This window comes from Pteropus medius, unplaced genomic scaffold, assembly GCF_902729225.1.
Source record: "Pteropus medius unplaced genomic scaffold, Ma_sr-lr_union100, whole genome shotgun sequence".
In the NCBI taxonomy this organism is placed as follows: domain Eukaryota; kingdom Metazoa; phylum Chordata; class Mammalia; order Chiroptera; family Pteropodidae; genus Pteropus; species Pteropus medius.
In genome coordinates this window covers 3,206,222-3,233,228 of record NW_024342467.1, presented here as the reverse complement: position 1 = coordinate 3,233,228, position 27,007 = coordinate 3,206,222, and the positions used below count along the sequence as shown (strand labels likewise).

The 27,007-nt window shown below is 31.6% G+C and overlaps 1 protein-coding gene across 1 annotated transcript in view; it reads left to right on the top strand.

The window, feature by feature from the left end:
• VWDE (von Willebrand factor D and EGF domains) overlaps positions 1 to 27,007 on the top strand; it is a 76,356-nt gene that overhangs the window by 7,635 nt on the left and 41,714 nt on the right. Inside the window, 13 exon segments of the mRNA XM_039862057.1 lie at positions 2,081 to 2,490; positions 3,936 to 3,949; positions 11,121 to 11,163; positions 11,166 to 11,299; positions 13,963 to 14,194; positions 16,426 to 16,489; positions 19,249 to 19,501; positions 20,047 to 20,136; positions 21,659 to 21,781; positions 21,783 to 21,807; positions 24,342 to 24,559; positions 24,791 to 24,864; positions 26,235 to 26,505. Coding sequence (XP_039717991.1) covers positions 2,081 to 2,490; positions 3,936 to 3,949; positions 11,121 to 11,163; positions 11,166 to 11,299; positions 13,963 to 14,194; positions 16,426 to 16,489; positions 19,249 to 19,501; positions 20,047 to 20,136; positions 21,659 to 21,781; positions 21,783 to 21,807; positions 24,342 to 24,559; positions 24,791 to 24,864; positions 26,235 to 26,505 — 1,951 coding nt within the window.

The following is a 27,007-nucleotide window of genomic DNA, read 5'->3' as shown; positions in this document are numbered from 1 at the left end:
GTTATTATTACCATCATTCTCACTGTAAGAAAAATGAGGTTAAGAGGGGTTAAGTGTGCCATCTAAGGTTACACAGCTAGTAAAGAGGTAGCAGACCTAAGATTAGAACCCAGGTGTCTTGACCTCAGGATTTGTGCACTTAAGCACTATGTTTTTCTTGCCTTGAAATTGGGGTATTCACCCAGACAAGTTCACCATCACTTCAAAAATGGATCTGATAAGAGCTGAGTTATTTCCTTATACAAGGAAATCATCATTTGAAATCTTCTTTTGACAGGCTTTTCTTTTCATTCAACTTATATTGTACTCTTTTCATCTTCCCTCAGACCATCTATGTTATTTCTCTCTTGTCGATATTTACTGCATTTCACAAGAATCATTGGTATTCATAATTAGAATACTATGCATCTATTGTTTTTCTCCTTTTCAAAAATAAAAGTTAAAAATTTTGAATTATATACCAATTTTTCACGAACCTCATTAGATATGCTAAAACATCATTTAAATTACTTTTTGCTTTTCACACTGTCCTATAACTAATTTTTAATCAGTATATTCTTGCAGACCCAAAACTAGTTTACATAAAATTTCCACTGAGATTTGAAAAACAATTTCTTAATTTTGTTTTTTAAGTTTTTTTTTCCGGCTCAACTCACTTTTATGGAGGAAAACTGGTTCTTTGTTACAAGTCTATTGTAACCTCATTAACTGATATTCATCAATCAAAAATGGAAGGGAAAAATGAGACCTACTATAATTTAAACTGCATGCTCATCTTTTGTTAGAAGTTAGGTAAGTGATGTCCTCCAAGAAAATATAAAAGTTGATGGCATTTTTACAGATATTATTGAACAATGAATTTACAAACAACCCGTTAAGATTTAATCCTGATTATAGCCATTACTTTATTTCAAATAGGCTTTATAAGCTGAAGCAAAAGACATACACTAAAAATCTCTGTGATTTCATCCTGTTTATATTAAATTGTTCTTCCACAATTAGACTTTAAGATGAATACCAACTGCCCGCTCCCACCAAAGTTTTAATTCATTTTTGTTCTAGAAGATTGGGTGCCTCCTCTGCATATTAAAGGGGACTCTATACCAGTTTTGTACCACAAATGATTTTTTTACTTTTGAATACAGGTTTTGAATGGTAATTTCTCTTTCAAATAACAAAAATTATAAATGAATTTTAAAAGATCTTTTTTATGCGTTTGGGCACCTCCTGTCTTTATCAACATGCCTAGTCCAAGCCTCAGTCTTCCAAATCTATAGGTGGAACTGTGTCCTGAACCCTGGCACCCAGGAGGACTGCCTTCTGTTGATCAGTTTCTTCTTTCTCCTCAGGAATAGGTTTTGAGCGCAAAGTCCAGCATGATGGATAAGGGGACTCGAGAACTGAGACTGCCAAAGAAAAACTAGAAAAGTGAGGTTTCATTTAATAACATAAAAAAAGGTGGTAGAATAGGTTTTTTAAAAAAGTATGTGGGGGGTTGTGGGGTGGGGATTCCTTCTGCAGAGGCAATCTCACATCTGAAGATAACTTCTGATTGGAGACCATCCCCAGAGCAACCTTGGGAGTCATGTAACCATGTGCTGAAGAATCCTGGGTAACTGGGCCACTACTAGACAGCAAAGCTCTGGGAATCATCAGCAAATATGCAATGACCGACCTCATGTGTTTGGACAAAGTCTAATGTCCCCCCATTCACTTTTGAAAACATGTCATAGAGATAGAGGAAGAGAATGACTACCATTTCAACATTAATCTCTTCTCCCTCCTCCCATCCTTCGTCTCTAAGGCCTGAGGTGGCAGGAGCAACTTCTGAGAAGCATGTGATCCTTGGGGGAGCAAGCAAGCAACTCCGGTTATTGGGTTAAAAATCTATCTGCAGTTATGATCAGGGCACTGCCACTTTCAACAGAACTTTTCAAGGCTTCTTTATTGAGAGTGCATGTAAACAGTTTCTGGGATCATTACGTTTTCTTAAAGACTTTGTTAGAACATTGAGACTCAAGGTGCCAAGCTGTATCTGGGCACTTGATCCCTGGATGTGCGACTGCTGCTGACATCAAAGGTGCCACAACAGGACCTGCAGAGAGTACTGCCCTCTCCTGGGACAAGGTGGGCATGGCCTCCTTGCAAGCAGGCGGAGGGTTGGGAGGGCGGAGTCACCAGACTTGTGTCGCTGTCCCTGGAAAGGACCACTGCGCTGCGTCCAAGAGCGAGAACAGGCAGCGACCTTGAAAATCAGCGGGAGTGGATTGAGAAAGTCCTGTGATTCGAGGGCTGAGAGGCTGCGGTGGCCCTATCTTCCTTGCACCCATGGGCCAGGCTCAGCGACGCCTTCATTCCCTCCTGTGACAGCAGCGATGCCTGACAAAGTTTGTGCGCTGGCACTGGCACTGATGCTGCTGGCCCCAGGGAGAGATCGGCGAGGTAGGGCGCTAGCGGACGAGAGTGCAGAGGCGTCACCTGGGACTTTGGGTAAAGGGGGCTGACGTCCGGGATGACACGTAGAGAGTCCCTACTGTATGGCCGCATCTGATATTTGTCCCTCACTGGCCTCTGTGTCCTACTGCTGTCTTTGAATGGTCACTTTACAGCCTTGGTGCTCTTTAGTTTTCCTTAGCTCACAAGCGATTGTTGCCTCCTTTTCTTCTGCTTTAAGACTCTGTCCTGTTTTTGTTCCCTTTCCTGCTGATATCCTGCTCTTTAAGGTCCCTGTAATTTACCATAAGAACGTTTGCTGAATATGTCAGGTATCCTAGCCGCAGTGGAGCCGAATTACTCTAAGACTTCAGTTCCGAACTGCACGGTTTCTACCCCATTCCCACCCTACTGCCAGAAATGATTGATGAACATTTTATTCTTACAATAAATCAATGTTAAGTTTTGTGAATTTTTTTTTTGGTATATCTGTTAGAATTCATTTTCCTACTACAAAAGAGATCTCTATGGAGAGAACAGCGCCCCTCTCACTTCTTTAATCCACGACAAAAAAAGTTTAAAATACAATGAAGTTAGAACAAAATAACATTCATTAGCTCTTTCTGACTGTTTTTGTCTCATACATGTGAGAACATTAAATGAAAGATGATTTGTTCTTATACTGTAAGTTTCCTATATTTTTCGGAAATAAATCTGATCTGTGTACCACTACCTGCAACTTGAAAAAATATGTGCAACATTTATAACTGCTTATGTTATAATTTTATTTTATCATCCTGCTGATTCAATCTATTACTAAGGTAAACTTACCGTATTTTAAGGTAAACTTAAAAGATTGAAAACTAATTTATCATTTCCTGAAATGATACACCTTAACAGGTTTCATTAGTCTGTGCTTTCTTTGATTTACTTAAAGATTTACTAGATCTTCACAAAGAACTGTTAAAAGTACATGTGATAATATTAAATACACATTTATTACAATTAAATTATTCCAAGAAAAAATAACCAATATTTATAAAGGGCTTTGCTTCAATGTTTACTATAAATCACATGAGCCCTTCCTGCCTCTATATGATAGTCTTGTACTCTCCCTATGGCAGGCGAATATTAACCCTTACCAGGTTCTAAACTCATATCATGGTAAAGTTCATAACTTCTAATCACTAATCTACTTTCTACTCTATAGATTTGCCTATTCTGGATATTTTATATAAATGAAATCATGTAATAGATTTTCTTTTGTGACTAACTTCACTTAGCATAATGTTTTCAAGGTTCATCCATACTGTAGCATGTATTAGTACTTCTTCTCATTTCATGATGGAATAATCTCCCATTGTTAGTATATACCATGTTTTGTATTTACATTCATCAGTTGATGAACATTTGGGTTGTTTCCACCTTTTGGCTATTATAAATAATGCTGGTCTAAACAGCTGGGTACAGTTTTGTTATGAACTTGTTTTCATTTCTCTTAGGTATATACTTAGGAGTAAGTTACTGGATCATAGAGTTAACTGTTTAAATATTTGAGGAACAGCTAGAATATCTTCCACAGTGGCTGTAATGCTTTATACTCCAGTAGTATATGACTGTTGCAATTTATCCACATCCATGTCAACATTTATTATTTGAGATTTTGATTCTAGCCATTCTAGTCGATATGAAGTGACATCTCATTGTGGATTGATTGCATTTGCCTGGTGGCTAATGATGTCAAGGTTTTTTCATGTTTTTTTTATCAAATATATGTATATCTTCTTTGGGGAAATATCTACTCAGATCCTTTAACAATTTTTGAATTGGGTTGTTGGCCTTTTTGTTTTTGAGTTACATGAGTTATTTGTGTATTCTACATATACTTCTCTTATCGGGTATGTGATTTGCAGTTATTTTCTCCCATTATGTGGGGTTTCTTCTCACTTTCTACATAATGTTCTTTGAAGCTCAGAAGTTTTTAATTTTGATGAAGTCCAATTTACTTTTTATTTTGTTGCTAATGTTTGTTGTCATATCCTGAAATCTTGCCAAATTTAAAATTATGAAAATTTATCCCAGTATTTTTTCTAAGAGTTTTATAGTTTTAGCTCTTATATTTTGACCTTAGATCCATTTTGAGTAAATTTTTATATATGGCATAATGTAAGGGTCCAACTTCATTTATTTTTACGTGTTGATATGCAGTTTCCCTAGCATCATTTGCTGAATGGACTGTCCTTCTCCCATAAATGGTCTTGGCACCTATGTCAAAAATCAGTTGAAAAACCATTTCTGGACTCTCAATTTTATTCATCAATCTGTGTCCATTCTTAAGCTGGAATACACTGTCTTGATTACAGCTGCTTTGTAGTAAATTTTGAAATGGAAAAAGTAAGTTCTCTAATTTTCTTCTTTTTCAAGATCGGTTTAGCTATTCTGGGTTCCTTAAAATTCCATGCAAATTTTAGAATTAGCTTGTCATTTTCTACAAAAGAGTCAGATGATAATCTGGTGAGGATTGTGATGAATTTGCATGTCAATCTGGGAAGTATTGCCATCTTAACATTAAGTCTTCCTATCCATGAACATGGATATAGTTCCATTTACTTAGATCTTGAATTTCTTTCAACAATGTTTGTTATATTCAGAGTATACGTTTTGGGCTAATTTTGTGAATTTATTCTAAGTATTTTGCTCTCTTGAAGTTATTGTAAATGGAATTGTTCTCTTAATTTTATTTTTAGGCTATTCATTCCATATGCATAAGAATATAACCCTAAGACTCAAAAACCTTGGGCAGCTCCCAGTTTCTTCATCTGTGAAATAGGAAAGGTAATAATTTTGCAAGATTATTTTAAGATAACAAATATATAAAGCACTATGTGCAGGATATTATTTTAAGCACTTTAAAATGCATTATATACATTAAATCATTTAATTCTCACAATAATCCCACAAGATAAATACTATTATTACCCTAATTTTACAAGTGAGGAAACTGAGTCTCATATATTGTAGGCCATTTGCCCAAAGTCATACATTATTACTGGCAGAGCAGGACTTTAACCCATGTAAGATGGCTCTAGATCAAATGGGCTACCTCTACCACCTCTGGTGAATGAGATAACATATGTTCAAACAAACATGTATACATGAAAGTCCATTGCAGCGTTGTTCATAGTAGCCAAATTATAAAAACAACACAAATGCTCATCAAATGATGAATGGATAAGCAAACTCTGGCATATCCACTAGACTACGATTTGACCAAAAGGACTAAGTACTACAACATGGATAAACCTTGAAAATGTGGTAAAACCAGACACAAAATGCCACATACTATATGATTCCATTTAGACCAAACGTCTAGACTAGGCAAATCCATAGAGACAGAAAGATCAGTGGTTGCCAGTGGTGGAGGCAGAGGGAAATATGAAGTGACTGCTAATCACACAGGTGCTACTGAGCGGTGATGAAAATATCTTAAATTGATTGTGGTGTTGGTTGTTCAACATTATAAATATGCTAAAAACCACTAACTTCTATACTTAGAAATGGTGAATTGTATGGTATGCAAGTTAAAAAAAGAATCGAACTAAATTTTGTATCCCGATTTTATATCCTGAAATCTTGCTAAATCTGTTTATTAGTTCTAATATTTTGTTGTTTTTTTAGTGGATTCCTTAATATTTTACACATAAAAAAATTATGTCACCTGTAAATAAAGATAATCTTACTTCTTTTCCAATCTGTATAGCTTTTATTTATTTATCTTGTCTAGTTGTCCTGGTTAGAATCTGCAGTACAATGTTAAATAGAAGTGAGCGTGAACATCCTTGTCTCTCATTCCTGATCTTATGTGAGAGCATCTAGTATTTCTTCATCAAGTATGATGCAGCTTCTTTTACAGATTCCTCTTATCAGATTGAGGAAGTTCTCTTCTATTCCTGGTTTGTTGAGTATTTCTTATCTTAAAAAGGATGTTTCAAGTGATTTTTTCTTGTGTATTGAGAAGCACATGTGGATTTTGTTTTTTTTTATTTTATTAATGCAGTATATTACATTAATTCATTTTGGGATGTTAAACCAACCTTGCATGAATGAGATAAATCCTACTGGGTCTTGGTTCATAATTCTTCAGCTTTATTTCTAGATTTGGTTTGCTAGTATTTTGCTGAAGACTTTTGTGTCTATATTCAAAAGATAGATTGGCCTGTAGTCTTTTTTCTTGTGATATCTTTTTCTGGCTTTGGTATCAGGGTAATACTGAGCTCAGAATAAATCTGGAAGTTTTTCCTCTTCTTTTCTATGTTTTTGGAAGTGTTTATAAAGAATTAGTATTATTCTTTATATGTTTGGTAGAATGCAGCTTAGATGCCATCTAAACCTGATCTTATCTGTTTGAGTGTTGTTTGTTTTATTTTGTTTTGTTACTGATTTGATCTTTTTATGTGATATAAATCTATTTAGATTGTTTTTCTTGAGTCAGTTTTATAGTTTGTGTCTTTTTAACGAATTTTTTAATCTCATTTAAGATATTGGCATATAACTATAATTGTATTCCTTAATAAGATCTGTAATGGTGTCCCCTATTTCATTTCTGACTCTAGTGAGTCTTCTCTCTTTTTTCCTTAGTAAATCTTATAGTCAGAGGTATAACCATTTTGTTGACTTTTTTTTTCAAAGAATCAGCTTTTTGTTTCATTGATTTTCTCTATTGTGTTTCTGTTCTCAATTTCATTAATTTCGTCTATAATCTTTAAAATTTCTATTCTGCTGCTGCTTTTAGGTATAGTATATTCTTCTTTTTCCAGTGTCTTATGGTACAAGGTTTATTATACTGAGATCTTTTTCTTTTTTAATATAGGCATATATATCTTTATGCACTACTTTAGCAGTATGCCATAAATTTTGGTGTTTTACCTTTATTTTAATTCTTCTCAAAGTATAGTCTCATTTCTTTTTTTTTTTTTCCTTCATTATTAGGCTGTTTAATTTCCACATATTTGTGAATTTCTTAAATTTCTTTCTGCTGTTGATTTATAATTTCATTCCATTGTGGTCAGAAAATATACTTTGTATGATTTCTATCTTTTTAAATTTATCGAGGTTTGTCCTATGATCCAGTGTATTGTTTATCCTGAAGAATGCTCCAAGTACACTTTAAAAGCATTTATATCCCGCTGTTGTTGGGAGAAGTGCTCTGTAGATATCCGTTAGTTTACGGTGGTTTAAAGTGTTGTTTCAGCTCTATTTCCTTTTCATACTGAAAGCAGAGTATTGACGTCCCCAACTATTACTGCTGAAATATGAATTCGCCTTTGCTTCTGTCAAATTTTGCTTGATATATTTTGATGCTTTGTTATTAAGTGCATATATGTTTATAATTTAATATCTTCCTAATGGATTGAAACCTTTATTATTATAAAATCTCTTCTTATCTCCAGTAATAGTTTTTGTCTTACATTTTTTTTGTCTGTTATTAGTATAGCCAATCCCATTTTCTTGTGATTGCTGTTTGCATATTTTATTTTTCTTCTATTTTACATTCAATTAATTTGTATTCTCTTCAAAAGGAATTCAGTTTGTGACTCTTGATACATAAAAGAGGGCAAAGTAAAGAGATTTAACCAACCAATCACTTTCTATGTGACCTTGCTTTTCAGCCTTTTGTATTGTTGCAGAACACATAATTCTGTTTTAAATGTCAGAAGTTTAATTTTTTTTTTTTTTTTAGGCGAGGCAACTCTTGATTGACCTCATAGATTGTAAGGACCTTGTCAGCTTGTCAGCTTACAATCCCTTATTTTTTATTTTTTATGCCTACAGCACCTACTCCTCCTAGGTGGTCTTCCATCCAAGTACTAACCAGGTGCTACCCTGCTTAGCTTCTGAGATCAGACAGGATTGGGCTTGTTCAGGGGTGGCATGGCTGTAGAAAGCTTAATTATTAATTACTTATTTATCCTTGAATTTGGAACTCAAAGGTGGTTTTTCTTTTTCCTACATCTTTGGAGAAGTTGTAAGATTTTTAAAATTCACAAGTATCTGAAATTCCCATAGAGCAATATACCAAAAGTTTTATCATTACAAACTCAGATATAAAGTTCCTATATTCAGGTGTTAAGCATATTTATCTCTTAAAATTACAATGATTTATTTAGTTTAACACATTTGTTTGTCAACCATTTATGACTCTTAAAGAATGTTAGTCTTGGCCATTGCATTAAACCAGAAAGCAATCTAATACAAACTACCTAATATCTACAAACAAAACTAGAAAACCATTTGTATATTGTTTTCCATTACGTATCTATTATATTCATAACTTGACACATTCTCTCAAAGTATTTAAAATCCAAGTATTGCAGACTCTATTATATATTACTTAGCTGCTTTAAGTTTTCTTGGGAAGCAGAACAAATAGAAATGTAAATTTTAATGTATATTTTACATATACTTTTATTTTGAGGGAAAGTTAGATTAGGAGTTTGCTAGAAAGCTCTGCACACTATTCATACTATGAAATTGAGTGACAGGTGAGATGGGCCTGTAAACCTATTCTTTTAACTACTCGAGGAGCCAAACCCTTAAATTTTCAAATGGGAGCCCAAATCATCCTTATAATTCTCATTTAGTTACCTATAGCATACATTTTAGAATTAAGATTATAATGAGGTTTTTAAGAGTGTGCCTTATTTGTACTAGTAAAATTTTTAAATTTTTCTCCACAGACCATGAATATTTTAAGAGACAAATTTGAGGAAGGAGGAATTAAGACATAACTAATATAAAATATGATCTATTATTAAGTATATGAATTAAGAATTTTCCTCTAAAATAAACATTAAATAAAAATAAATAAAAATTCCTGTTTAAATATTATGCACTTCTGTAGTATTATTGATGTCACACTGTGATTACTACATTTGTTATATCTGTAGCTTTGGATTAGAAAATAATTCTTCAAAGCAGCAAAATCAGAAGACATGTGAGAACTATAGAAGCACTTAGGAAGGAGAAATACTGCACAGAATAAAAAAGAAGTTATTAACTTTTTTCCCTGATATAAAATTCTATTCAAAGAAGAGATTAAAAAAAACAACAACATTTCGATAATTCATGTAAACCTCGCTAGTAATCTTTTTAAAAATATTTTGCTTATTTTCTAGCCAGGTACAATGTTCTGATATTGACAAGATCTTTGAGTTACCTAAAAATTAGATGAAATGACAGCACATCCCTGATTTCTATCCACACACAAAATATTTATTGTTGATAGATTGAGACTTTTAGGATAAATTCTTCTTGGGAAATTTAAATCTGGTGGACCAAGAGATAAAAGGAAGAAGGGCCTTTTAAAAATATTTTACTAAAAAAGTTCTTTAGGGAGATCTTTTATCTTGCAAAACAATGTCTTTTGTACAGTTTAATTGCTATAATTACAAGCAATAAAATAAAAAGCTAAAGAAATGATGACAATTTTATAAGCTACACTTGTGAAAAAGGCTTACAAATTAATATCTCTAGTTTTTTTTTGTGCTCCTTATTAAGTTCAGAAATTGATTTTGGTTTATAAACACTTTTTTTAACCTAAAATTATGTAATAAATGTTTTAATTTTTTTCAGTTAAATTTTTTTTTCACAGTGAGGTACTTTAGTAATGATTGAATTTTTTATTTCACATTTCTATTTTATAGATATTATCTTATTATTAGTGTTTTTTTCAACAAATATAATATTTAGAGATTGTTTATCTACTGCGTCAACAAGATACTGTGGTATTCGAATAAGGACACTGCCTTGTGTTTCTTGTTTTGCGAGTCAGGAGCCTCAAACAAGAGCTGTATTTCTAAGATCATTTTGTTTTCACTGCCTCCCTTATGCTAGGAAAAGGAGCTTTATGTTCTGCCTCTATGGATTTGACAGAGAAAGTATCTTCTAGGCCAACTGCTGCTCAGAAAGTGGTTTCCCTAAAAAAACTACAGAACTCTCTCCTTCTCTCTGGTCTTCTTTTGGTTCTCCTTCCAAACTATTCCCCTCCTCCCCAATCCTTTTCCTGTGCTTACTAATAAAAATGAATTTCAATACTTTACCTTAAAAAAAAAAGTTGTATTTAAAAACTTTATATTCTTTCCTGTACTAAAGAATGCAGGGAACTTCAGTAGGAGGGTATTTTACAAAAATTAGATTGGAATTAAGATATCGGTTTAATGTGTTGTACTCTAGGACTTGGAAGAGTTGGGATTATAGCGGGACATGTGGCTACTGTAGAGGAAAGTAGGTCATAGAGGATCAATAATGGCATTCAAATCTGGAAGACCATTCTCAAGAGGAATCTTTGTAGGGCCTGTGACTTTAGATGGTAGGACTAAACACATCCTAACTCAGTGTCAATCAGCAATATTGCTTTGTCCAAATTAAATGAAAATAAAGTTCTCGAAGCTTAGGCACCTCGAAAATACATTCTAAAGAGTTTATTGATTGGTTTACTGTATTTATGAACAGTGCAAGCTAAGTCATCTTTGACTTACTAAGAGACACTGACATTTCAAGTGGTCTTTATGTGCCATTGTGGGTGGATGTGATTTATTTGTTTTGGAAATCAATTTTAATTGAGTACTAAACTATCTGAACAAAGAAAGTGCATATATAAAGACACCTATCTTTTCATTCTACCTCAGGAGTGCTCTCCTGGGGGACACCAGTTACTTCAGAGCCCTTATCGAATATCCATTTCGACTCATTGTACCTCCAGCAGTCAGCCATTCAAGACCTGATATATGACCATTCCCTAGCTCCTGGATGATTTCAATTTCTCATCTTTGACAGACCTGCCGAGATGCCAACCAAATGTGTCGAGGTATTTCAACTCACTAAGAACTACATGTACTTTTTTCTTATGTATTTTTTCATATAAAGATTGAGACTTGTTACAACCAATTTATTTCCCACACTGAAATATTATTTTGATATTGTTATCAAGATTAAATTAATCTAAAGGAGTATTCTCATGTATTATATAATAATAATAGTAATAGTTAATGTTATGCTCATGCAGTCCACCAAGCGCTTTTACATATAGTATCTTATATAATTTTTACAACTCTAGAATCCAGTCTTTCATCATTTACTTCCAACATACAGTGCAGGAAACATATCTAGAGTCACCCAGCTAGCAGGTCAACCAACCCAAGTTTTTATCACAGCTGTCATTCTCCAGGGCTCATGTACTTAACCACAAGTAACCTGAAAACCTGCTTCAGTTTTTGCCAGTCATAAATAGAAGTCTCATTTTCCTTATCGTTACCCACATTTTGAGGATTATGTAGAAGCAGAAATTATGTTCCCTTTTAAACATGTAACTAAAAAAAACTCAAGAAAAATATCCTAATTTTAAGTGTTTAATTTTTAAGTTGTGACATGGTAGCTGTCTTTTTTTCTCTTTGTGGTTTATTTGCTTATCACTCTTATGACATTTCTTTTGTAATAAACTTTTAAAAAATCAGAGTTTAAAAGTAAAATTTGAGAAAATTAGAAGTAATTCACTATGTCCTTAAACATTTGTGGGGTTTATTTATTTATTTATTTAGGCTAAATTAACTATATTTGATTCTAGAACCTCATAAAAATGTAAACGTAAAGTGGTAAACTGGCTTTTTTCCCTGGCTCTTTTCCTAGAGGTCAGATAATACATGGTTATTTTGTTCTCCCTGGAGAAGTATTCCCTGTTCCCATTCTATCATGCCCTCTTGAAACGAAGCTTTTACCATTCAGCTGGAGAATTGATAGAATTTTCTTTTAGTCCACAAGATAATACAAAATGTGTATAAATAAATTTCTATTTATAATGTTTAAAGTAATTCATGTGCATTATAGAAAACTTAGAAAAGAACAGGTAATAGCATAACATTCATTCATAATCCACCCATACACTCACACTACCATTAACATTTTGCTATTGTGCCCTCTTATTTATATTGTTTTGTAAGATTCATGCTATATGTTCACTTGCATAACATGTTTTCTTCAGTTATAGTTATAGCATTAACATTTTTCTATCAAAAATTTTTTTTGATATCTGTTTGAAAATAATATTTTGTCATATGTATATACCATATTTATTTAAATCCTACCATATGTGTGCACATTCAAGCTTTTACTATAAGTAATTCTGCAATTAGCAAATACGCATATAAGTCATTGTTATATTTTAGTGTATTTGGTAATATTAATTTTTATAAGTAAAATTAGTGAAGGTTCATGTCTTTTTGAGAATTTTAATATACACAGTTAAGTTGTTTCTTAAAAATATAATGCTAAAAAATGTCCAGTAGCAATGGATAAAAATACCTCTTCTAATATTGACTATTTTCATGTATTCTTTGAACTATATGTCCGTCTATTTTTTCTATTTGTGATCTTAGAATTATTAAATGGATATTATTACTGGCTAAAATGAAATAAAAAATATAATAATGCGACAATAAATATATAATGTAATATATTAAGTATAATGCTATTTGTTTTCTTCTTATTTAACTTTTATTTGTCTTATTTTTAAATTATTATTTAATCATAACTATCTTTTTCTATTTTCTTTGTTTATAAGCATGAAAATATTAAGTTTAATATTAACCATTATTATATAATAGAAACATTATGTAATTATATATCAATCATATAATGTAATTATATAACATATATAATTATATATCATATTATTTATTATAATTGATATTAATATAATATTCATAATTATAATCTGGTTTACAATGATTGAGTCATTGCCATGTAGAAGTTGTATAAGTTCTTTTATTTATACTTCACTACAGCACTATGAGGTGGATACTACAATCCACCTAATAAAAAAGCAAAACATGTTGAGTGCCTTGCCCCGGGTTATGCATTTAGTAAGTGTCTCGATCCTTCTTAAATCATATATAGTCTCTTCTTATTTTTCTGGGTTACTTTTCTATTGTCCATCTGGAAATGATTCGGATAATTGGCCTTAAGTGAGGCTTTAACTTCATTACTCCCAAATTGCCAACCTATTATTTTCTCTAGATTTTGAACAATTGTTTCCTTCTCTCCTGATTTTTTGATACCTCCTGAACTTTATATTAACTTCTTACATATACTATTTTCAGCAATTTTTCAAGAAATCTCCAGGATCAGTTTATCTTTATATTATATGTTAAAATGACTTCAGATTGATTTGTCTTAGAATGTATCAGCTATTTCAGTTTGTTATCTAATACTGAATTTCTCCTGTTCACAATACAAATGTAACAAATGGGAAAAAGTATTTAAATTGAATAAGATTATATTAATTATGAAAAATATACCCTTAAATTTACTATTCCATAGTTACTTTTTCTTTTATAACACAGGTACGAGTTAATGAATTTTTTTAAATGATTAATAATTTAATATTTTAAAGATTATTTAGAAGAAAATGCAAAATTGATTATTTACCACGTACGAAAATAATTGGATTTTTAACTTTTCTTTCTGATGCAAAAGATGAACCACTGCGGAACACAAGCCCCCATATGGCTGTCTCTGAGAGGTTCAGAAACAGTGCCTTCACTTGGGGCGATCAAGCAACTGACAGCTTGTGCCGCATGGCAGGTTTTGCTTAGCATTACAGAAGACTGCTGTCTTTTTCAAATCCCAGTGTCTGTAAGAAACTGTGGACAATTTTTTGGATACTTACTACAACCTAGTCAGGGATGTATGGAGCATTGTGCAGAAGGTAAGAAAACATAAGTAATACACATGAACAGCTAATCATAGAACTATGTGTGTTGGTGTATTTGTGTGATTCTCTGGATAGTTTGTATTTAGCTAATATAAATATCAGTAAGAGATTTGGTTTACTATTATAGCTAGGGTAAAGCTAAATTTATGATTTAAATTGGCCAGATTTCTTTAGGATTCTTTGCCAAGATCTTAAAGTCCTCAAAAATATTTGTTGATGTGAAAGTATCGAAGGTTAACATAATGTATATTGATGTCATTTATCTACTGATAATATACAATAACAAGGGCACTTTTCCTTAGTGGTATTCTTCCTCAAAAGCTATAAAGCCAGTCTAAACTCAGACAAATTCATAAAAATCCAAATTAAGAAACAGTCTATGAAATACCTGAATAGTATTCTTCAAAAATGTCAAAATCATGGAAAACCATAAAAGATTGAGAAACTGTCACATATTGGAAAAGACTAAGGAAGCATTGTGATGATATCCTGGATTGGATACTGGAACAGAAAAGAACTTTAGTGGAAAATTGGTAAAATCTAAATAGAGTTTTCAATTTATTTTAGAGTATTAAGGTCAATTTCTTAGTTTTGATGAAAGTTCCCATAACATACCATGATGGATATCGCAATAAATAATTAATTTTAAACTTTTTTGTTTCTTTTTCTCTGTACTCAATTATGACTTAACTCTTTGAAACATATAGACTCTCTTTTTACTAGGGTGTCAGGACCTCATGTTCTGAACAAGGTAGAGACTCAACAAGCACATATTTAATGGCAGTGTTCAATAGAACTAGTGAACTAAATCTTCAGATGCAAGGAGCTCAAAATAGAACTACATAATGGTGATTTTTTTTTTACTTGGACTGCTTAGACATGAATAAAGCTGATAAATGAGGTATTTATTTGTTTTAGGGAGGTGGAGTGTGCAAATATGTGACTAGGTTATTGGAAAAAAACAAACCCCCCTCTTGTAGATTATCTGGGCTCATTTATATATACAGAAGACTGAAAATACTGAGAAATACTGTTATGGACCAGTGTTATTAAACTAGGCAAACACTGCAAATAATAATTATTATATGAGTAACACTTATAAATATTTCCATCCTGAGGTCATTAGACTCTTCAAACTAGAAAATCTCAAACAACATAGGTACAGCTAAACAGTGGCAAGAAATATAGAAGCAATTATAAACTGCAATTAATAGTATGAATGAAAAGATTATATTACTGTAGATGAAAATACTGGAGGTGAATGAAGGATAAAATTTATAATGAGGTGTCACCAGAGAAAGCCTCTTCTGAGAACAGGAGATTGACATTGCAAGTTTGAGGGTAAACAGTCCTTGGTCAGATAAAGATCGAGGGCAAAAACACCCCAGACAGCAACAACAGCTTATGAAAGGCCTTAAGGCTAAGAGTATGGTGTTCTCACAAGAGTGAAAGCAGGACAGAGATGGTATATCTCACAGAGTAAGGGAGAGCATAACAAGACAAGGATTAGGATGAGCAGCAGGGCCTGATGTTTAGGGAACTCTGCATTTTATTTTCTGTGCATTGAGAAGTCTTCTGTCCAGCTAAATGTAGCTGAAAGCAGTATATTTAGTAAGGACATTCAACAACAGATCAGTTAATAGAGTATCATTGGCAAGGAGAAAATCCAGAGAGATGGATCAGCTTCATTGGGTGGCCAAGATGAGAATTATGAAAAATGTCTTTTTGGTATTTCTCAGTACTCTTGCCATTGAAAAAATAGCTAATTTTTTTAAAATTTCAAACAATATTTCCAAATATTTGTGGAAAGTTCTGTAGGTGTTTTAATGGAAAAAAACAATTTACCTATATTCATTTAAGAAACATTGACAACTATTAAAAAATAAAAACAAAACTTTCACATCAGAGAATACCATAAAATACAAATAATCACCTCAACAGAAATGTTTACACTGAATTTTAACTCAATATTTAAAAATTTGCATTTTTACTACGATTTTAAAACTCAAAAAAAATTTCGTTTTGTTAATGTCACTACCACCCACTCAGTTTCAAAGTTTGACTATTCAAAATTGTTTCTCTCTTTTACCATATTCAAGTTCTCAGATAGATTGTCATCTCAGATAGATTGATCAATCGATCAATCGACTGATAGACAGACATAGAGATATATAGAAATCTTTATGCTCAATTGAATAAATACAATTTATCCTTAACCTTTGCAGCTATATCTGATGCAAAATTATACCCATGTGATCCTGACAAAATTGAAATTGGAGATGACTGTGTTTGTAAGTATCAAATTTTATTCTTAACAATGTATTTATAAACTAATAATGTCAAAAGGTTTTTATGTTCCGTGCCTTAGTTTAGATAGGATTATGCTAATATTTGATAATGCCCCAGTCTAGTGGATATCAAAAATATCACTTTATCGTGCTTTTAAAAAATAACAATGGAGTTGACAAAGATACAAAGAGTTGGGCATGTTAACCCTACAGACGTGTGTGTATATTTATTGAATCTTTTTATAAGAAAATTTGGCAATTTATCTCAATAATCTTAAAAATCCACGTGTATTTTTTCCTAGCAATTCCATTTCCAAAAATTTAGCTTAGAGAAATATTTAAAGAAGCATGTGAATACAAGATTTATGACAGCATTTTTCTAACAATATGAAAAAAATTGCAAATAACCAAAAACTACTGGTTGAATCAATATCTATAAAGATAAAATGTTCTATAAGCAATATTAAAATGCAGTAATACATTCTTTAACATTAGTAGATATTCATGGTATATTGTAGCTAAGAAATCAGATTATGTACCACAATCTCATTTTTGTCTTTCAGGAATGATTGCATTTGTATCAAATAAGTCTTAAAAGATAAACGCCAAAAGTGTAAATTGTGGTCACATTTTTTTCTCTTTTCAATCTGTATTTCTTAAAATAAAGTTTTTAAAGTTATTTCAAATATTAACAAATTCCCCTATTGTAATATTCCTTAACAGATCACTCTAAGTAGATTGTCTAATAAAATTTATGATGTCTGCTTAAAAGATGGGCAGAAATCTAAATTATTTATTGAAACAGCCTTTTCCTGGGGCCTGTTAGCCAATGAGATATTCTAAATGAATGAGGGATTGTTGACAGTTTTTATGGTAAAATAAACCCTACTGACATAAAGCAAATCAGGATAGATCATATGATATTCAGATACCAGCCTTAAAAATTAATGTTTTGTCTTAAAAAGTACGATTTTATAATAATCCTCAAAATAAATACTTTGAGTTGCTTTTCTATGCCTTATTTCAGTTGTAAATGGATTTTCGTCCCCTTTTCTAGCATTTTTTAAACAAGCTTTTATTTTATCTGAAAGTGTCAGTTTAATTAGACCCTGTGATTTGTTTTTAAGAAAATAAAAAAATCCCTAACAATAGTAACATTAACCATGAAGTATAAACATTTGATTATATTGCATAATATGTTTGGATTATATTTATCATATACATGTATTATAGTAAAATCACTTTTCTCCCTTGAATAAACAATACATTTAAACTAACTTGTTATGTTATTCAGAATATTTATGCAATTAACTGGAAAAAATTGCTATTCAAAATCATACACAATTTGGATAAGTAACATTTGAATGAAAATATTGAGTCAAATCTAACTGATAAAGCTTCATAATAAAATAGAGAATATATTAACATATTCAGCACATGCTAATATTAGAATTGACAAACCCATAATAATTGTGCTTTCAAGCAGAAACAATGTGTCATTCTTGAAAACTTGAAGTATCTTTTAATAAATTGTCTCTGATCTACATTGTTGTGAGCAATGATCAGCTCACCTAGTTGATGCTATTTAAAATATTGATTCAAAAATTTTAATTTTCATGAATTATTTACTTTTAAGTTTTCATCTTTTATTCTTAAAAATTATTTCCATAGTTATTCTGTTTAAAAATAAATTTGACTTTTTTCTACTTTAAGGAGGAATTTTTACTCATATACATAATTTTTAAAAATCAATACATACTCAAAAGTGTCTATTATTTTCTTCAAATCTAAATATGGTAGTGATTTGGCCCAATGTTTAAAATGTTTGACAAAATATTTATTATTTAGATTAATTTGAAAACCGTTTATTAGGATTTTGTAATCTGATATCCAATGAAATAACATTTACAAATATTTGAAAGTGCATAAGATTTTCCCCTCACATTTAGATTGTTTCTCAGAATTTTCCAAAATCTACATTAAAAGACTAAAAAATTAATATTGTGATTATCATAAAATTACCACACATATATAGTAGAAATTTTAGGACATTATAAAACTCCTACTTATAAAATTTGTCACTCAGATATTTTTCTCTTCTCTAAATCAGAACAAAACTAATTAAAAACTCATTTGGAAGCATTCGAGATTCCCAGATTTAATCTTGCAACTGCCCAGAGATAAAATCTCTCTGAGTTCCTAGAGGGATCTTTAAACATTTTTAATCTCAGAAAAAATGAAAAGAATAAGACTATTGTTTAACACTGGGTATATTTCGCTAATACAGCATAATCACTCTTTTATGAAATAGCTTTTTCAAGAAAGCAAGAGTAATGATGAGTTGAGTTATAAGAGTAAATTATGAGAGTAAAATAGTTGTCATTTGATTTTACATTATAGTGACTTTTTCTTTAGAACAAGAAATTATAATGTAGAAAACCTGAATTTTATTTGTTGTATCTTTTAGAAAAGGTAGTAGCTTAAAAGAAGGTAAATTATGTTTGTGTTCAAGAGCTAGACTTTTCAAGGATAGATGTATTCAACAAGCACCGATACAAGCTTGATAAGCTGATAAATTTATCTGCTGTCAATTTTTATGTGATTGTGGGTCAATAGAAGAATGTACTACTTTGCTGATAGAGAATAATTATTTTTCTAAATGTATTAAAATTCCCTGAGTTACAGTCTTCGTGAGCTTTTCCCATAAGCCAGTACTATCTCTTAAGATGCCCAACTACAAATTATGCATTTTCTCCCACCAAATCAGCTGTCTGCTTCATTGCCACCACCACTTCCAGGAAGACCAGAGGTTGTGATGGAGCCAATTATGTCCAGGGTTTTCTTTAGGTGTGCTTTTGATGTTTCCCCTACAAACAACTCAGTGGGATTTCTCATAGCTTGGTCTAGGCTTTCTTCTCAAGAAATCAAAGAGGAGCTGAAGCAGGAGACCACAGTTCAGGCATTCTCTTTTTTAGAAATGGATGGCATAAATCTCAGACTTGGAGATAGATACGTTTTTTGTTTTTTTTTTTCATGAATGCATTGTTAAAAATGAATTTTTAAATCATTTTCTAAAAGTAGTTTTTGTCCCCATAACATAAAGCACTGTGTTTTTCTTTTTCTTTTTTTTTTCCTTGGCAATTGTGTCAACTACAATGATAACTGGACGACTCATTAATCTTGACTATGAGTATCTGCTTCTCACAATTTGTTGATTATTATCAGTGAAGTCTTGTAATTTTATGTCTCTTTTGGGTTTTAAAATGATATACTTTCAGTCTAGGAAAAACATTTTCATTTTTTCGATGATGATATCACATCCTTTTTGAATACATCTTCAAGACAAAGTCTACAACACTTAATTTTGTTGAGGATTGAATAATTAATATTTTATAAAGATGGAATTTTTCTCATTTTTAAGCGTTTTAAAATTACTTATTTTTGTTATCTCATGTGCTATCTACTAAAAATTAAAATTAAGTACTTACATATAATAACTTATACATATTTCCTCCATAATTTTATTGCTAAATGATTATTTGTTAACTATATTTATAGATATTCTGTACTGTTTTCATCTTTTTCTTGGAGAAACCACATGTACAAAGATTAGCCATCAAAAGCCAAGAAATTTTTGCAGGTATTAAGGTATGTAGCAGTGGGGATGGATCAGAAAGATTACTCCTCTGGAACTGTGTTTTCTATACTGTGATTTGTGGATGCTGGTTCCAAGACCTCATCACAGACTGAATGTTGGGACCAAAGAGTCTGTATTTTTGAAAAATAACCTAAATAATTCTAATATATAACAAAATTTGAGGGCCCCTGTTAATGAACTAAAGTTAAAATATACTTGCATTTTTTTTTTCAGAAATAGCTCAAATTAGAATAAAGCACAAGTTCTATTCCCATAATTTATTCCATAATGCAAGTAACAATTAGAGTACCAATATTTAGTTATCAAGCATTTTGAAAGACAGGTAGCAGGTCAAGTACTAGAGCCTCTGACTAAAGTAGAATTGGCTCAGAAATCTGGACTTTATGAATTGCAAAGATTGAGCTAATTAAACAAGACAGTACCCGTGGTCACTGTGGGTAGTGCTGAGGTCTAAGAACTGATGAGCTATTTCAGCAGATGAGCAGAGATGACAAGAAATCCAGAGTGGTGGAAGGAGTGGGGCAGTACCAAGAGGTCTAAGGAGGCAAGTACTGTGCACCCTTTGGTCTTAGCCAGGGGACTGAGGTTTGACCTTGACTCATCTCTAGTTCATGAACAAAATAAGATCATTGATAGATTGTGAAAATAAGACTCAGAACCAAGACAAAGTCTGTTCCTGAATAAAGACCATTTATACTCAGCAGGGACCAGGAAAAGGAGGGAAAAGAGTAACCTATGTTGTCAGAATAGCATAGACCTTGGGAACACAGACTCTTTGGATCTACATTGGTGAGAGAACTCAGTACAACATTAGGGCCAGTGCGGTTTCTGATTAGGCTAACAGGGAGACTATTCCCTACTGAGTCATCTGTTTGGGGAGCTAGCAAAGAACTGAGATTGCGTAAAAACTCTCTGCCTCAAGAAAAGATTGGCCTGTGAACTAGGCTAGGACCAGTACTAGAGTTCAGTAGTCATGAATCCAACTGTGAAAGAAGAAGCTGAGAAATAAGCTGAAGGTTAACATATTTCGGGTGGTAATAATGTTTTAATTTATGTGTTAAAAAATATTTAGATTTGTAACTTATATTAGGGATGATATTAATTTTTAAGGATAAATAGACTTTTTCACTGGTATGTCAGTAAACATTACCAAACAAATGAAAGGAGGTGGGAATCTTTCTGTTTCCTCTATTTCCTAGTGCCCACTACTTAGTACCAGAATCACTAAGGCAGGCTCCAACCAGACTGCTATTATGTGTTGGGGAACGAAACTGTGCCCAAAGTCAGAGCAGTACAGTGACTCCAGGTACTCTTCTGTGCATTGCTGATGTTTTTAAGGGTTTGGTTTTAATTGATCTTGTGTAGTTCAAAAATTCAAGTGCTTAAATTATTACAACTAGCTAGCTCATTTAGCAAAATATGAGCTATTGAGGAAAAAGTGCCCTTTCAAAATTATTGAGTCTTAGAAACAAATTTTATTTTTATATGACCACCCTATATATTTTCCTATAGCAATTACCACCTGAATTGAGCACTATATCAGAAGATGGAAAAGAATACCAGTTGAGAATAGAGAGCACGATTCCTGTCGTTTGTTCTGAATTCAGTGAGCTTGATCAGGAATGCAAAATATCAACTAAAACTGAAAACTGTTGATCAAGGTAATGGATGCTAAATTCATTTAATTTTATTATTAGATTTCAAATAATAACTAATGCTTTTTTTTTCCTAGAGAAAGTCACTGTAGTGTACTCACACAATTAATTATGTTGCATGTATATATCAAATTACACTTCAATCATATTAGTAATACTGGGCCAAATTTTTGATTGCCAGAGCAATCCACATTTATCCCTCCTGGGCTCAGAGTATAAATAAACAAAAATAAATAAATAATGAACAATATCCTCTTCCTTCTCCTCTCCTTTCTTTTTCTGTCTCCCACTCCTTTTCTCCACCTTCTCATCTTCTCGCTTATTCTTCTCTTTGCTTTGTTTTCAGAGACCGAGGGACAAACTGCTCTTTTAAGATTTTCCAAATTATCCTTTCGAGTGTGATAAATGATGCTAAAAGTTCAAGCTTATGCACCATGGATCTCATAACGCATTCTGCGCACTTTTCTCCCTAATGTAAGTTTATGTTTGGGAGCTTTTGTTTTAAAACTCTTCTATTTAAATTATTAATTATATAGATTGTATCATATATGGCCTCATATATGCCACTGTCACAGTCATGTAGAAAGTTGAAATTCTCCTAAAGAATGAAAAAATATGCGGAGACAAACCATATACTCCAGTGATAGGAGTTTTTTTTTTTGTTCTTAAGCCTCTGAAGCAGAGACCAAAGTATGTAAGAGATACATAAATTAAGATATATATAACCTTTAGGAGAGACTACAATTCTGTTTGCATACCTTTTCACCATAGGATATAAAATTCTGTTTTGTAAATACACCAAATACTATGTATCTAGGTCTTCATATCTATATTATTTCTACTTAAATCAGAGAAACAAAAGGATAAAAATGCTAGTAGAAGAAGTCTCATGGGAATGATATGCCAGGAAAAGAGGTAATACGGAGGTAGAAAGCGGAATCAAGAAAGGCAATCCTAAAATGCTTGACAATAAACAGACTTAGTAGATAATACCCACCTACTTAATCAAATTTCAGGAGCATCATGAGCAACACTATATTTTGAAATCTAGCCCAGAAACATGAAATTAAGCCCTCTGTCTCAAACTGACACAATTCTACTTCAAACTACCTCTGAAAAAGCATATGATGCAAATTTTACTACAGTTGATGAGAGGGAAAAAGAAGAGGATGATATTATTGATATTTTCCAAAACTGTATTAGGCAAAGATTTCCTTCAGTTACAAATGTACTTTAAACTATACTTGCATGCTCTCGATTCTTTCAACAAGACTAGCATTGCTATAGTGATATAAAAACAGCCTAAATGTATTCCTACATTTTAGAAGTTTGCACGTTCTTATTCTTTGTCAATTAAAAATAATTTTCATACTCTTCTAGAAAGAAATTTCTGGATTTTATTCTGTATATTCCTCATCTCATCTTTAAGTGTATTTCCATTACATCTCCACTTTCATAGAGAACAAGTTAGTGTCCCCTACTGTTCTTCTACAAAGATAGGCTGTTTTTTCACAGGCTTAATGAGACACAATACTTGGCCTTCATACCATAGACCAGGGAAAATGATGTCAGGGGCTATATCTAAACCAGATAGAATTCCATATTCACCATAGGGAGCTGGTTAAAGTTTGGATGTTTCTATTGCCTTTAACGTGCATTGGAAAAGTACATATTAGAAACAAAATGCATGAAGAGAAGCTTTTTCAGAAATTTTGAATCTACTACAAATATAATTTTATAACTGAAAATGATGTGTGAAAGAAAGTTTTTAACAACTTTTTCTTCCTCTTTGATTCTCAGAAGGACTTTGTAATTATTAGTTGGAATATGTGTAAACTTCCTTTGTAGACAGTTTCTGCAGGAATCTACCCTTTTTATTTAGTTACAAATTCCTGGAGTTCCTTCCTTTCCTTCTGTTACCACCTTCTTTCCAAATTATTTTGTCTTGTTCTTTGTTCCATACGCAAGGGAGCATCTTGAGGTTCTAAATATATTGGGACATTTGGGAGATATAGAGTTTATTACAGACAGATACGCTACCTTAATTTGTTTTGACTTTTTATTTTTTCAGATGATAAACCCTGTATCAATAATTAAACCTATATGATGAACTCTGTATCAATAATCACTGTTATCACTTGACAATGGACAGAATATAAGTGAAAGCCCTAAGAAATATTACAGACATATCTGGACACAAGGCACAGTTCTTACGCAGAAAAAAATTTCAAATTTTGTTACTCAGTGCTAGAATTATATATTTTTTTTTACAGAAACAAAGGTGATGTTTATATACTTTCTTTGAATTTTATCCAGGTGCATATGAATTTATTATCTTATTGTAAATAGTAATATACATCTATACATTGAAGTTGATTAACTATTTGTAAAGATCAGGTAGAGTTCAATAGCATTGGTTTTATTTAGACAAAAAAAATAAGAATAATCTATCGATGTTTCATGTTAATCAAGTTATTATATGTTCTGATTGGAATATTCCCTTAGAAAATTTTTCAATGTATTTTTTTCCCATAAAATAGGTAAAGAACATCTAGGCTTAAATTTGGCATTGTCTTCCTGTCATGTGGACCTTCACTGGACATCATCCTATGCTAATGGAACCTACAGTCATGCTTTTGAGTACTTCACTGCTGTAGTAGATGTTTCTCTAGATGGAAATAGATTTATAGACATTATAGTGAAACCTATAGTTAATGAAGATTTCCTGTGGAACAGCTACATTCTAGACAGCATCCAGGTTGACAAATAACAAAAATAGTTTCACAATAGAAGCTTTAAAAAAGACTTGTGTATTTTATCACTATACCTTATAAACTTTTCAATTCAAAATTATTTAATGATTTCAATTTTTAAATGATTTCATTTTTCAATAATTAATTTAAAAATCATTGAGATTACTAAGCAATTTATTGTATATCATTAATTAACAATTGATAATATTTACTGCAAATATATCTTTGCTTTTAAGATCAGAGTAAAGGATGTCCCAACTGCTTACTGCTATTTATTTACTGAACCACGTATAATTGTATTCAATGGCAGGTAATTTCCTGAAAGTTTTTCTTTTAGTAATTTGTGTTTCTTTTGGATTTTGTTGTTGTTGTTTTTAACATCATACTACTTATTATTTCTTAGTCTTATCCAGTGAAAGGTTAGAAAGAAAAGCATTTATAGACATCACTGGCTTATTTCAAAATACTAATTTATTTGTGTGGAATATTTTTTTCTTTAAAATATAATTTTAGTAAATATGTGGATTAGTTGTGAGGCTGAATTTGTGAAAATGAAGATTCTTACACATACAATCATTTTAGCTTGACTATTTTTAATAGTGCTTAAATTGTTTGCTCTAGAGATTACTGTCATTGCATTTTTCCATACTGAAAAAATCTTAAAGGTTTAAGGCAAAAAGATTAAACTAACCCATTATAATTATTTTTATAAAATTAATCACTTCTAATTCATGGAAAGGATACTCAGGGGAAAAACTACTGTAGCCATAATGAATATTTGGATAGCTGCCTCTGGAATGTGAAGTAAAATGGGCAAAATGACGAAAAAGCAATCTAAGCTATCTTACTATTAATATATGCAGAGAAGGATTTAAATTCAGTTATACTGAATTCATGATTTTGGAATGTCTCTAAAGAAAATGACAAGAACACCTCATTGTTGAGTCAAAATTTTCTTCATGATACAAAGTAATTTATTCTCTTTAAAAAATTGTAATGTGATTATTATTAGTAAAATTATTCAATATTAGAGAAAGATATATATTCTCTCCAATGACAAATGATACTGCAGAAGTTTGAATAAGTGTGAAAAGTTGTGGGAACTGGTCCTACATGCAAGAATCCTTTATGGTTATAATTAAAGTCTTAGAAGTTTTAGTGGAAAAACCTCGAGAAAGCAGAATAGTGATTAATTTAATCCATTATAACACAACAAGATGAATTGTGCAACAACTAAGTGACAAACCATGTTCTAAGTGCTGAGGGTATGGCAGTGAACAAAACAGACAGATACTCTACTCTCATAGAACTTAACTTTGTAGAGGTAAAGAGATATACACACAATTAATAAAGGAAATATATCGTGCATCTGAGGAAGATAGGTGCTATGAAGAAAACTAAAGCAGGGGTAGAAAAAAAGACTGGAAATAGGAATTGTTTGAAATGGTGAAACAAAAGTTAGTGAGGAAGATTTAGGTGTTTATTACTACTTTGTTTTATTCAGTGCTCTATAAATAAATGCTCAGGATATATAAAGCTATTATAAATATTGATTTTTCATTTTTGTATCAAAATATACTGAATGCATAGAAATAAATTTAATACACATTTCTGACTAACCACATACTATTGTGATATTTCATACCAATTCTTAATGCAACTTACTTTTTTTAATGATAGGGTATACAATAATTTCAATACTGGAATGTTTGTGCTTTATAAGAGAATGTCACGTGATTTTGAAGTTCATGTATGTCAGTGGGACTGTGGAAGCTTTCACTATCCTGTGTCATGTAACTGCGGATTCGTTGCCAAAGAAGAAGGTGATGTAGTTACTTTCGATATGTGCGGTGGCCAGCTACCTGAATCACAGCCGTATTTATCTATAAAGAGCAAGGATGAAATCAGCAATATCAAGATAAGTGAATCTTACTTAGAAAGAAAAGTCACAGTATGTATGATTCTTTACTGTTAAAAGTTATCATTCTCAGCATTATTTATTTATATATTTTTTTAAGAAAATAGCATGTAGATTAACACTAACTTTAGGAGTAAAATTTTTTTCACTTACTACATACAAAAAGACAGAACATAGTTATAACTTTGTCAAATTTAAACTTCCTTATTTAAAATTTCAATATGATAACATGGTGGGTTATTCATAAAAATATTTGACAGTGCCTAATAAATGGTATATTTGACAGACATGAAATATATATAACTAAAAATAAATACTCAGGAATAGCTAAACAAGTTTTGAAATGACTACAGATGGTTCTGTCTTAGGAATAGGCTGGTAGATACATGGAAGAGATTAGAAAAAGAGGGAAAAGAGCCAAGATTATAAAGTAATTAATAGTTTTAAATAAAATTTTATATCTGTGAGATATTTGTATTTTTAAAGTCATCTTCCTTTCATATTCCAAAAAAGTAAATTCCATCTGGATAAAAAT